We start from the raw sequence: 13,128 nt of genomic DNA, 5'->3' as shown, positions 1-13,128 counted from the left end.
CAAATTTTATAACAGTAATGTAGTTCCCTAAGCTTAAAATAGTAACTGGGTATTTTTCTCATCTCCTTTCAAGGGTTCCATTATTCTATTTTATTCTGCCAGAATAGATACACTGAAAGGAAATTTTGAAAAGGTAAACCAATTTTTTCTCTTTAAGGTTTTTATTTGTTCAGTGTTGAACTTGGGGAAAAAATATCTGATTCATTTAAGTAACTTATTTTAGTTGGACTGATAATTGTGCTCTTATCCCTGTTCATGTTCAGTGTCAATATTGATTCCATCTTTCTCTCTCTTTAAGTGAGACTGAAAGGGAAGTTTGTCTCATTTTGCTAGTCAGGTGTTCTCCACTTGGGTGCTAGGAAGGAATTTGCTCTCTAATTAGACATGGCTCTCATGTGGAGCTGTAATTGAGCCAATTTTCATCATTCTTACTTAACTACATCGTAGGCGCAGTTGAGGTTCCAAGAATGCATAGCAGCCCAGCAAGAGTGGAAACAGATTCATCATCTGTGTTACTGGGAGCTGATGTGGTGCTGTACCTTCCAGCAGAACTGGCTTCAAGCATATCAGTATGCAGACCTGCTCAGCAAAGAGAGCAGGTGGTCTAAGGTAAATGGGCAGGTGGACATTTTTATGATATACCAGTAACCTCTCCAGTTAAATTTGCATTTCAGTTCACACAATAAGTGTAATTTTTGCTTTCTCCTGAAACCCATAAGCAAAGGCACAATGGCACCAAAACAGTAGGTTTAACTGGGTGGTTAAGGAGGAATTTTTATTTCACATTCTGAAGCACCAGAGCCATAACTAACAATGCTTCAGCCCCTCTAAAAACAGAGGTACTTAGCAGAGTTGTGAGAAGAGGGAGAGGAAAACTGTTAACTTGCATTTCAAGTCAAGTTCTAACACTCATTAATAAAATTTGGCTGAAGAAACTGTGTTTGTTAGTTAATTATAAACAGACGAGAGCACGCCTACTCAGCAGATGCTTTGCGATGTGAAATGAGAAGGCTGCTGGAGACAGGGTCTCATGAGAAAAGTTGGGGTATCTACCTTTTCTTGCAAAAATATTCCTCAAAGTATGAACCAAGCACAATGTGCAAATAATTTTTGATACATCATTTTTGTCTGTTCCTTTCTAGGTTATTGTTTTATTATGTGTAGTGGAAAAGGGGATACATCCAATTCTTGACGAGAGGAAGAGAATACTAAATTCAACGTGAAGTGCAAATATCTTGAATAGAATTATGGATGTTTCTTTTTTTCCTCTGCAAAGTCCAGTTATGGAACTTTCCTTGAATCAGTACTCAGATATTTTCTTCTTTTTTTTCAGGCATGTCTGTACACATAACAGATCATATAACAACAGTAATGGACTTTAGAATAGTTATGTCATTTAACCTCATCTCTTTAACAGTGATTTGCATAATAAATTGTCCTGTTTTTTGCGGGAGACACCTTTAGCATTCTAACTTATTTAGAATGTTAATAAATATGTTGAAAATAAAATTATAGCATAAATTATGTGACAAAGGAAATGCTAAAATTCTATAGTTCCACCTGTGTGGGAATTACTGGAAACACTTTGCTGCAGCAACTGGGGTGGGAGATTTGAGTCCTTAGTGTATTGACTGAGCACAGCAAATCAGATGTGGTAATATGTTGCTATTTCTTTTTGACATAGGCAATATACGTATTCCAGAAGGCAGCAATTCTATGTATGCTTCCAGAGGATGATTTGAAAAGGACTGGTGAGGACATTGTGTCTTTATTCAGGTAAACATTTATAAAGCAACTAGATGTGCAGTCTTTTTCCCCCATATAAAAGTTTTTTGAATTGAATATCTTTCTTGTGTGACTTACTTCCTACTTATAACCGTCAACTTTTCAGTTTTAATCTTTGCTTTTAGCATCAGAATATTTAAAGTGCTGCATTTATCAACAAACATATGTCCAACAACTGTGGTCTAAGTGGTGTGAAACCATTTAAGATGTTGTACCTAAGAGGCAAACACCAAATCTTACTAAATGAAATAAGATGAAATAAAAATTACATAAAGAACTATTGTTTTCCATTTTCCCTCCTTGTAGACAAGTGGAAGGTCTAAAACAGAGAATTGCAGGAAAATCTATCCCAACTGAGAAGTTTGCAGTAAGGAAAGCTCGACGCTATGCAAGTCCTCAACCAGTGAAGCTGATATTACCCGCCTTGGTATTTATGCTTGCTTCTTGTCCTTTTCAAACAGGGGGGAAAAAAAAAGTGTAATTCATTATACACAGAAAGAATAATATTATCTGGTAGTATATGTCTGCATTTTTATAAAAATTATTGCATTCGTGCAGTGGGATTTTTGTGAAATGTGCTAGAGGCTGGATCATGCTACCAACTACTAGCAGTCCACAATCAGAGCCAGATTTTTCACATGAAAGTTCAAGCATACAGAGAATGATCGCTGTTGCTACAGGAGGCTGAAAGTCACCTGTCAGCTAGAAACGTGCATGGGTTTCTAGCATATGTGTTCATGTTCTTTAGTTTGGCAGGATTTCAGTCCTTGTCTTCCAGACTCATTAGGAAGTTAAGGAGTACTTCTGCACTTTCAGTTCTTCTGGTGAAAATGAACAGTGGTGTGGTTTATTTTGTTTTTTTCTTATATTGAGTCTGAGTAAAATGTGCAGAAGTTAATGATACATTACTAATGCTATTCTAATTTCCTATACTTTTAACTTCAGAGGCATTAGTAGTGCACAGTCTGTTTATGTGTGCACAGCAATGATACTTTGCTTATGTGTATGCTAAAATTTTTGTACATGGATTATTTAGCAACAGCTGAAGATGAAAAGCATAATTTGAGAAGGAATTTCTTATGTTAAAGCTCATTGTTATAGAAAGAGGAGTCCAAAGAAAATTAATCCATCAGGTTTAAAATTCATTGTGTACTCAATTACATGTAAAGACCAAAGTAATAAAGTTGTCTTGGGCTTGTACAGCACAATGCTGTTCAGTTGTGAGTATATAAACATAGTGTATGGTGTCACTGCAGTAAGCATAAATTAGACAGGACTACAGAATTGAAACAAATCTAGGAAAATGTAGCTGATAGTGCCAATAACACTATTTCAGACTTTGATAGAACCAGATTTTTTTCTCCATCTGAATATCCACAGTTACAGCACAAATATAACTGGAAATATTTCAACAATGTATTGTATCAGCTTCAGAATGATATCAGGCTTCATATTTCAGAGCTGTAATTACAATTCAAATACAGTAGAACAAATGATACTCTAGTGTTTGCGATCATTGAGTAAAGATCTCAGTAAAGTTTCATATTGGTTAGCATTAACTCTGTATGTGTATTCTCTCATTCTCTTTATGCGTTACAAGTGCTCCTATGTAATGCATTGAAACAAGCATATTGCTTACTATTGTACTGAAGCATCTGGGAAGCTTTGTGCCAGGATTTGCTTTGATTTTTTTTAAAAATAAGGTTTTGTAGGAATTATATTGGAAGCATGTGTTGAATGTGTGTACTGGAACCACATTTTTATCCCGAAAGTTTTATCTACTTCCAGTGTTGCTCCATATGGAAGGTAACAGCCTATAGATTATGTTTGGGTGCATACATGTATATGTATACTGTATATACATGCACACACACCCACAAATACACACACAAATTTATCTATAATGCTGTAGAAAGTAACTATTTTCAGCTGCTTCTTTAGTTCATATGGCAGAGGCCACAAGCTCAACATAAAATACCCAGTTTTGCTGATGTGTTACATGGGTGATGGTAAATGATCATGTGATAAAAATGAAACTGAACAGATTTTAAAGATCTCTAAAAATACATGATGGAATCCATTAAAAAGGTGTACAAACATTCAAAACTTATTCATGGGCTTCTCAACAGTGAGGGTTTTGGCTTTGAAACCTTATTCTTTAAAACAAGGTTTTGTAGGCAGTATTTTTATGTACTCAAAATGTTCCATAACAGCCTTCCAAGAGATACTCTTTAATTAAATATTTATGCAATTCCATGAGTTTGTCTTGTTTTATTTTTTTGTCAGGAAATGATGTATGTCTGGAATGGCTTTGCAGTTGTGGGCAAAAGAGCAGACGTCACTGAAAACTTACTGGTAACAATTGAAAAAGAAGAAACGGCTCTACAGAATGAAACTAGTAAGTGATCAATTAAGATGGAATTAATAAGCTGGTAAGAAATGGAGACATTTGTCTTTGCTTCTGTCTACTAATGTTCTGTGAGGTAAGTGTTGACTGGGGCAATGTGATGTGCTCAGCAATGTGCTGAGCGTGGAAATTTTGGAGCTGCATGAAGGTTAGCAGTGGTTTTTCAGTATGTTTTATCCAGCTTGACTGATGCTGCAGAAGAATGCAGAAAACTCGAGAATGTGAGGTTATTAGTTACAGAACTTAACTGATTCTTACTAAGACGTTCCAGTCTCTGAGAGCATTCTTGGTGTGTAATCTACTGATTTCTTAAATGTCTGAAAAAATACTTTTTCTAAACCAGTTTACACCACACTTCAATTTTACTACAGAGGACACATACTGAGCAGAATATGACTAAGTTTAAAGGAAATAATGAAGTACTGTGCATGAGTGTTTTTTTACTTTGGCAAAATAAAACATGTTTGCTAGTTGGCAAATAAAACATTTTTAACAAATAAACTTTGACCATGGTTTTAGATCTTGATGTATTTGAAGCGTAGATGTTCAGGGTAATGTTTAGAGAATCAGTCCATAACTTAATCCTAAAAGAACTTAGGTTCCATCATTGTAACTGGTTTACTCCAGAAGTACCTGGCTTTATCAGACTTTATCAGGTGGATGCTGTCATCTATCACGTGAACTTCTCAGTAGACTTCTCATTTGAGTTCTTCTAGAATAAATAAATGTTATCTTTGTAATTCAGTAAAAATAATTTCTATTGAACTCAGATTTTAACCACACTTATCAACAATTCAGCAAAAAATAGTTTTGCCACATGATTAAAGCTTTAATTATGGAATGTAAAAGTGTATCTAATTATGATATCCATATAAACTGAGATGATGCATCAGAAGTTATACAAGGACATACAAAAAATGCATAGTGGTGAAATCTGAATGGTCTAATAAACTAAATGAGAGTAACTTGCAAGGCCAAGACTGAATTGGGTCCCTTAATTTTTTTTATGCTATTCTTCACACTTCTGCAGAATCAGTAGTGTACCCCTTAAATCTCAAGTGTTCTTCCTTTTTTAGTTGTCATATTAAAACGAAAATGTAGCACTATGTAAGACATCTGCCAATAAAGTAATGTTCTCATGAGTTCTGCTCAGAGGGTTCTGGCAGAAGCTATTGGGAATCCAGTGCTGTATCATAGAAAGGCTTGTACTGTAAGTGCTAATCAGTTGTAACAGTGAAGTAAATTTCCTGTCAAATTCCTAGGCAGAGATGCACAAGGTACCAAAATAAAAGGAACAGAACAATATGTTTTTCTTATGGAAATATGCAGTTTACAAATAGGATGTAATCTAGAAGCATATTTGTGGTTTTTATGCTTTCTGTATCTTTTTTAGTAATAACTGCAATCAAATGTAGATTTCTTTAGAATCATGGAATCATAGAATTGTTAAGGTTGGAGAAGACCCTTAAGATCATCAAGTCCAACCATTAACCTATCACTGCCAAGTCCACCATTAAACCATGTCCCTAAGCACCACACCTACCCATCCTTTAAATACCTCCAGGGATGGAGACCCAACCACTTCCCTGGGCAGCCTGTTCCAAAGCCTGACTAGCCTTTCAGTGAAGTTTTTCCTCATCTCTGACTTAAACTTCCCCTGGTGCAGCTTGAGGCTGTTTCCTCTTGTCCTTCTGGACTTTGCATCTGTGAGCCTGATTTGCTTTTAAAGATAGGGACTCAGACAAGATAAAGACTCTGATTACCAGAATTGCTGCTCAATTGAGACCCAAAGAAAGTGATTAAGGCTATTAGCAGAGTGTAGCAAGGATACAATATTATTTTAAGAGACAGTTGTCAGCACTAGATAGCTTTAAAGGACTGCTAAGGTGCTGTAAAAAGTGTGTTAATTATACACAAAGGTCATTTAGGGATTGAGGCTTCTTAGAGGCAGCTGTTGATACTCCATTCGCTTGGAGTGAACAGGCACAGCAAGGAATCTGTCAAGGACTGAAAGTGATTTTATGTTGTATAGAGCTGAAAATAGAGATGGTAGAAGGAACAACTGAAAGACATTAGAATTTTGGTTTTTTCCCCAGGATTTCTGGAAATCTTATTTTTCCACAGTTGTGTCATGTCCAAGATATAAAAAAGGAATTTGTAACTTCAAGAAAAATTCATTTATTGTGTATTTTATAATCCTGATAATGATATTTTCCCTGGTATAGAGGACTGCAGGAAGATGGTTGTCCCACATTTATTGCAAGGTTGTCTGTATTTAATTGGTCTATGCATTTACTGTCATTTACTGTCAGTGTTTTGGCATAATAGCTTTTCTTCCTGGTGGAAGTACCAGGGAGATACTAGTTTAAGTTGTTAAAGACTGGCAAACTTTTACTGACATCAGTGCTTGCCCCCAGTAATTTCAATGAATGAGTCCTTTAGGAGACAGTCACATGAATCCAGTACCTTAGTCTAGCAAAACAGATAGAGGGAATGCAAAATACTCACCCACTGTGCTTCTGCCTGTCACCAAAAGCGCAGTCTGTCAGTTACTATCTATCGAGACTTTCTGGGTTTAAACACAGACAGAAATAAGCCTGAATGGAGTGGCAAAGCACTTCACTGAATTCTAAGATGCTTTGGTCTTGCATGTTTCAGATGTTTACGTAGGATTTTTTTGGCAGACTATTAAGAAAAAAATTAACGTGACCTTAGAGAGCTGGTAATTACTTGTAAACAACATGATCTGAAGGGAGAGTGTTTTGCTTCCTGAATCGTTAATGTATGTGCCACCATCTGTCTATCCATATGTGTTTTCTTTCCTTTCTTTTCCTTCCCTGCACCCAGCAAATGCTATAAACCAAGGCAACAAAAAAGGACCACACTCATTAAGGTTGTATTTCTGAATCACTTCACAAAAGCTCTTTCATCTGATATTTTTAGTCCTATTAAACATTAAACTTCCTTGAATTTTCCAAATGTTATACACTACTAGTGAAGCTTCTTAATCGTTGGAGATGATGGGAATACTAATAAACATGGTTTCCTGAATTTGTACTGCCAAATAATGCTTCCAAAAGGTTCTGCAGGACAGAGTTCTGGTGTGTTCTTGCGCTTTTCATGTTACTGGTGCTACTGGAGGTCTGCCAGTGCTCTGCAACAGGGGAAGCTATTAAGGTAATGTAGTGCAAAGGACAGGAGGTTTCAGTCTCACTGTAGGTTTTGCTTCCTGTTTTAGATGTTACAAGTACAGAGATCTTTAACTGATGCCAGTTTGTGCCTGCTTTGAACTGACTTCAGATACAGAAGACTGGGGACTATCTGGAGGTTTCAGTTTCTTCTTATTTCTTCTTAGCCCATATCTTTAAAGAGAAAGATACAGATGTTATGCAAACATCTTCTTTAGTGGACAGTATTTAAAATTGTGCCTGAAGGTTATGTATGTTTTGAGGTGTAAAATCTGAGAAGCAAGGTCCTGAGTCTGAATACGTTTTCCCCTACTGAAAAATCTAATTTTCCTTTTCATGATGTCTTCAGATTGTTTCACGTATCTCGCTTTTACTTTTAGATCACAGTGAATACTATATGGATGATGTGTGCCTGTTGCAGTTACTGAAGGGCCTCTGCCTGAAACACTTGGGAAGACTCATGCAAGCTGAACTGTGTTTCAGTAACGTAATACAAAGGTAAAACTAACATAAACAGACTTTTAACCTTTATATTTTGTAGCTTTGGGGAAATTTCTCAATACTCCTATAGAAGCTGTCACGTTAGAAGTTTGATTAACTAAACTTCAATGTCCTGTTAAGGAGTTGGAATTAAAATACCTCTGGAAGCAGCTGGAGAACCACAAAACTTTGCTAGTATTTTCCTATAGCAATTTAACATTATATATCTTTTATATAAATTTGGTGTGTTAGATGAAATAAATCGAACTGATGGGTAACACACATATCTGAATACATTTGGAATTAGTATTTTTGTGTTTGCGGAACTATCAATATAAGTAAAGATAATTTACATGGATTTCCTGGTTGTTTTTTTTCAGGGTTTAGTACTTCAGTAGTTACTGCTTCTCTCTGTAGATGAGAAATTGTTGTTGGTTTTAGTTGTTTCAGTTGAAAACTTGAGTTTCCTGTGTTACGGATTTATCAAATATTTTAGGTGTCACATCCGTATCTATTGTAATAACTTTTCTTTATGTAACATTGAGTCATGTACTGATTGTGGTTGTAAACTTTTTAGAATTTGTAGAGTAATTAGACTGAAAAAACAGGGTTTACACATGCAATTTTTCTAATAAATAATTTAGAAAAATTAATATTTAAGGAGAAATTGTTACATATCATTCTATTGCTTGTTATAATTTTCTTGCCATCTCCCCTTCTCTTACCATTTCTTAACAGATCCCAAGTGAGTTTAGTCAAACACTTTGTAAGTTACAGGGCGTGGGTTTTGATTGGTTACAAGTTAAAGGAATGCGGTTTCTGAAAATCTTGCTCCAAAGGTAGTTGACACAGTGGAGGCTTTTAGAGCTGAGACATCACAAAAATCTTCAGACAAGACTTCTTCATAAAGCAGATGTTCTGCATGGGGAGGAGGAGAAGTTTTCTGCTAAATTAAATATCTACATTCTGGTCGGCTTTACTCTACATTTCTTGGGCTGCTACGGTACATTAAGACTGTTTATCACATAAGCAGTCTCCATGCTTTAAGACACACTTTCTGTTCATCAAGGCTTGTCATGGTGGATGAGGTGCCTCTTTAGAAATATTGGTCTCAAAGCGTTGAGAGCTTTTCCAGCGCTTGTTGCAAATTTTGTTCTGCAATATTGGTTGATGTTATTCTATGCAGGTAAGAATCAAAGATTTGATTGTAAAAGACACAGGAAAGGCCAAGATATGCGATGCCTTCGTTACCTCATTCTGTAGTGACAAGATCAGCTTTCAGGAGTTTCAGATCCATGAAACCTGTGGGAAAGTCTGGAACAAGCAAGAATTATCGTTGATAGAGGAGGGTCAGGTCAGGAAAAGTGTGAACAGACTAGACATACATTTGACCATGGCAACTGGACCTGCCTAAGTACACAGGACATTGGCACATATCCATGAGTGCTGAGGGAGCTGGCCAATGTCATTGTGACACTCCATTATCTTTGAAAGGTCATGGCAATTAGGGGAAGTTCCTGAGGACCAGAGGAAAGAAAATGTTACCCCTGTCTTTAAGAAAGGCAAGAGGGAGAATCTGGGAAACTGCAGGCCAGTCAGCTTCTCATCAGTCCCTGGAAAGGTGGAGTAAACAATTCTGGAAACCATTTCCAAAAGCATGAAGGTGATCAGGAGTAGTCAGTGTGGATTTATGAAGGGGAAATCATGCTTAACCATCCTTATAGTCTTCTACAATGAGATGACTGGCTCAGTAGATGAGGGGACAGCAGTGGATGTTCTTTATCTTGAGTTTAGAAAGGTTTTTGACACCATCTCCCATGATCTCATCACAGACAAACCGATGAAGTCTCAACTAGGTAAGTGGGTAGTGAGGTGTTTTGAAAACTGGCCAAACTGCTGTGTTCAGAAGGCTGTGATCAGCAGCATGAAGTCAGCTGGAGGCCAGTCACCAGTAGAATAATGCACAGTTCAGTGCTGGGGCCAGTAGTTGTTAAAATCTTCATGAAGGACCTGGATGATGGGACAGAATGCAACCTCAGCAAATATGCAGCTGATACAAAGTGGGAGGAGTGGTTGATAAGCCAGATGGGTGTGCTGCCATTCAGAGCAACCCGGATGGGCTGGAGAAATGGTCTGGCAGCAACCACATGAAGTTCAACAAAGGGAAGTGGCAATCCCTGCCCCTGGTGAGGAATATCCCCGTGTACCAGCACAGGCTGGGGGCTGTGACTGGCTGGAGAGCATCTTGTCTGAAAATGCCCTGGGGATCCTGGGCATCCTGGTCAGCCCTAAGTTGACAATGAGTCAGCAATGTGCCTTTGCAACAAAGGTGGCCAACAGTGAGTTGCATTAGGAAGAGTGTCATCAGCAAGTTGAGGGAGGTGATCCTTCCTCCGCTCTCAGCACTGGTGAGGCCACATCTGGAGTACTGTGTCTAGTCCTGGACTCACTGGTGTAAGGGAGACGTGGACATACTAGAACAAGTCTAACAAAGGGCCACAAAGATGATTAAAGGATTGAAGCATCGGTCATATCAGGACCAGCTGAGAGAGCGGGGAGTGTTCGACCTGGAGAAGAGAAGACCAGGGCGGGGCAGGGGTGGTGGTGGTGGAGGGGGGCGCAGGGAGAGACAAACTCTGCTCAGTGGTGCCCAGTGACAGAATGAAAGGTAATAGGCACAAACTGAAATACAGGAAACAGTATTTAAACATGAAGAGAATTTTTTTTTTATTGTCAAGTTGGTCAAATACTGGCACAGGTCAGAGAGACTGTATAGTCTCCATCCTTGGAGATACTTGAAACCTAGGTGGACACAGTCCTGGACAGGTTGTTGCTGTTGACCTTGCTTTGAGCAAGGGATTGGACTAGATGATCACCAGAGGTGCCTTCCAGCCACAGTGATTCTGTGAATTTCTTGTATTGAGGAAAAGTTGAATTTCCTTACTTCTCTGCTGATTTGTTCAGGCAAACTAGGGTAAGGGGATCTCAATTCTGTGTATGGGGAAGAAGTATTTGTATTATACCTAACCTAATAAACATTGTTTTTTATGTCAAGTTATCTTTTTGGATGGCTGGGTTTTTTTGAACTGTAAGTCACACAATAGGGTTCCAGTCTTGGAATTGTGTTCATAGTAGCTTGGGTAACATACCACAATACAAATAGGAAGTAGGAAGGAATAAATTTTTGCTCCTAGAAGGTCATGTTGGCAGTATTTTACATCCACTGTTTACAGGTATAATTAATGTGCACAGAGTTAACCAGTAAAAAAGCTTCCAGAGTGTTTTCTCTGGCCACGTGTTTTTGCAGGCAGTGATTGCCTTTAAAAGTTAACTGGTCACTCGAGGAAAGGTTGTAATTAACCACTTCTGTATTTTTCTGGTTTTGTAGTGAGAAGCAAATAAAATACGATAATTATTTGGTGCCGTTCACCCTGTATGAGTTGGGCCTTCTGTACAAACAACAGGATGAGAGAGAAAAAGCAATAAGATACATAGAAACTGCAAAGTAAGTGGATTTTTTTTTTTCTTTGTATCGGGCTGTAGATTAAGAATAACTGAGTAACTTTAGCAATGAAGGCATGTGTTTTTTCTTCCTGCCAGCCCCTTTGCAAAATACAAGTAAATATAAATCTGTGTTCTTGACTTGGAAAAGTTGTCGAATATAGTCGAATTTTACAGTCTTAAGAAACTCTGTCCTTCAGACACAGTGGAGAAAATAATATCAAACAAGACACAGTATGAAGGGAAAATGTTTCCTTTTCATTTAGGCTTCAGAGATGCTGAGGCTCCACTGCATGCGTGGGATGGAGCTGGGGAGTCCAGAGAAAGGACGTATACCACCTCTGTCCCAGAGAGCAGCTGGGGCGACTTGCATCTGCTGCAGTAAAGGTGTTAGTGGGAGTAGGTTAATAGCCAGTACACTTCTGACCAACTCCCTTTTTCCTTTCACATCCTGTCACAGAAGAGCAGTAGAGAGCTAAATCTACTGTAAAGCAGCGTGTTTGCTTCCTCTGTAGATTGTAGTATGGGGGAGAATTTGCCTCTTGTGTATACAGAGAAGTATACCAATCATGCAGTAGTGTTGTAAATGTGAGTCAGAAAAAACATCCTAAAACCTTTTTTGGAAACATAGATTTTTGCCTTGTTTGTTTGTTTGGATTACATCATGTGATTTCGCTGTGTTTTATTACTCTGGCTGACTTGTGTTTTGAAGCTGAACATACACTTTCAGCTAACTGTTTTTTTTCTGTAGTCTTCTAGCTTGTCTTTTCACAGCAACCTTCAGTAATTTGGAGGGCTGTTGAAAGGATCAAAATAAGTGAAAGAGATGCTAAGACATGGATTCAGTTTATCAGGACATTTAATTGTTAGTACTGGTAAAAGTCTCTGCTCAGTTTGTGGATGTAGCTTTAAATGTCTCGTAACTCATCTGTGTATCAACCTCTGTTTTCTGTTGAAGGAATGAAAACTGGTAACTTTGGTACTTCAGTGCATGTATGAAGTAGAAACAATCTAGGCCAAAAATGTTTTTCTTAAAATAACTTTATTGTTTGCAGAAACAACTACAAAGAATACTCTATGGAGTCCAGGTTGCACTTCAGAATTCATGCAGCACTTGACAGCTTGAAGGTGTCACCTGCTTCAACACCTTGAATGAGGAGGGATGCTTTTCATGCATACAATACATACAATAGCCTACACAATCTTTCTGCAATCTTTTTTTAATCATGGAAAAGAAACAACCTAATGATTGTTTTCTGTCATCTCTGATTTTACGTATGTCATTCGTTTAGACTAGTGGTCTTCTGTATAGTCCATATACTATATCTACTTGATATTTAAAGAAGACCTTATATTTTGTTTGATAGAAATAATTTAATATTTGACTTGAATCGGGGATATTTTAAAAAATAAGTTAATGGTGCAATAAAGTTTAATGCAAACACTTTATTTTTTTATATGAATACAGATGCTGGTTATGCATTGGAACTGATGATAATTTCTGCATTTTTTTAAAGTTTGATTTTCTGCAGTACATTTGAGACCTTTTTGCCTCTGGAACAAAAATGCAATGTGTGCAGATAACCTTACCCACATTTGGCATACCATATTCTGAAATTTATGTTCCAGAGGAAAAAAATCATCATCTTTGACTTAATTTCATTTTGGGAACAAAATTAACCTGTCTGAAGTGCAATATTTTTACACTGTCAGGTAAAGTTAAGCAGGGCTACAGGTATAATATCTTTGCGGGTCTGTTTCACTCAA

At 37.5% G+C, this 13,128-nt stretch overlaps 1 protein-coding gene across 1 annotated transcript in view; it reads left to right on the top strand.

Moving 5' to 3' along the window:
- Window positions 1-12,772, top strand: part of TTC39B (tetratricopeptide repeat domain 39B) — a 76,728-nt gene extending 63,956 nt beyond the window's left edge. The window contains exons 12-19 of the mRNA XM_082336595.1: window positions 74-133; window positions 448-609; window positions 1,685-1,776; window positions 2,092-2,212; window positions 4,072-4,183; window positions 7,761-7,878; window positions 11,249-11,365; window positions 12,417-12,772. Of these exons, the coding sequence (XP_082192721.1) occupies window positions 74-133; window positions 448-609; window positions 1,685-1,776; window positions 2,092-2,212; window positions 4,072-4,183; window positions 7,761-7,878; window positions 11,249-11,365; window positions 12,417-12,513 (879 nt within the window). The 3' untranslated portion in view covers window positions 12,514-12,772. The remainder of the gene's footprint in view (window positions 1-73; window positions 134-447; window positions 610-1,684; window positions 1,777-2,091; window positions 2,213-4,071; window positions 4,184-7,760; window positions 7,879-11,248; window positions 11,366-12,416) is intronic.
- The last annotated feature ends 356 nt before the right edge of the window (window positions 12,773-13,128 follow it).

This window comes from Platalea leucorodia (genome assembly GCF_965183815.1).
Source record: "Platalea leucorodia genome assembly, chromosome: Z".
NCBI lineage: Eukaryota > Metazoa > Chordata > Aves > Pelecaniformes > Threskiornithidae > Platalea > Platalea leucorodia.
Note: the sequence above shows the minus strand (reverse complement) of the source record. Positions and strands in the feature narration are given on the sequence as shown.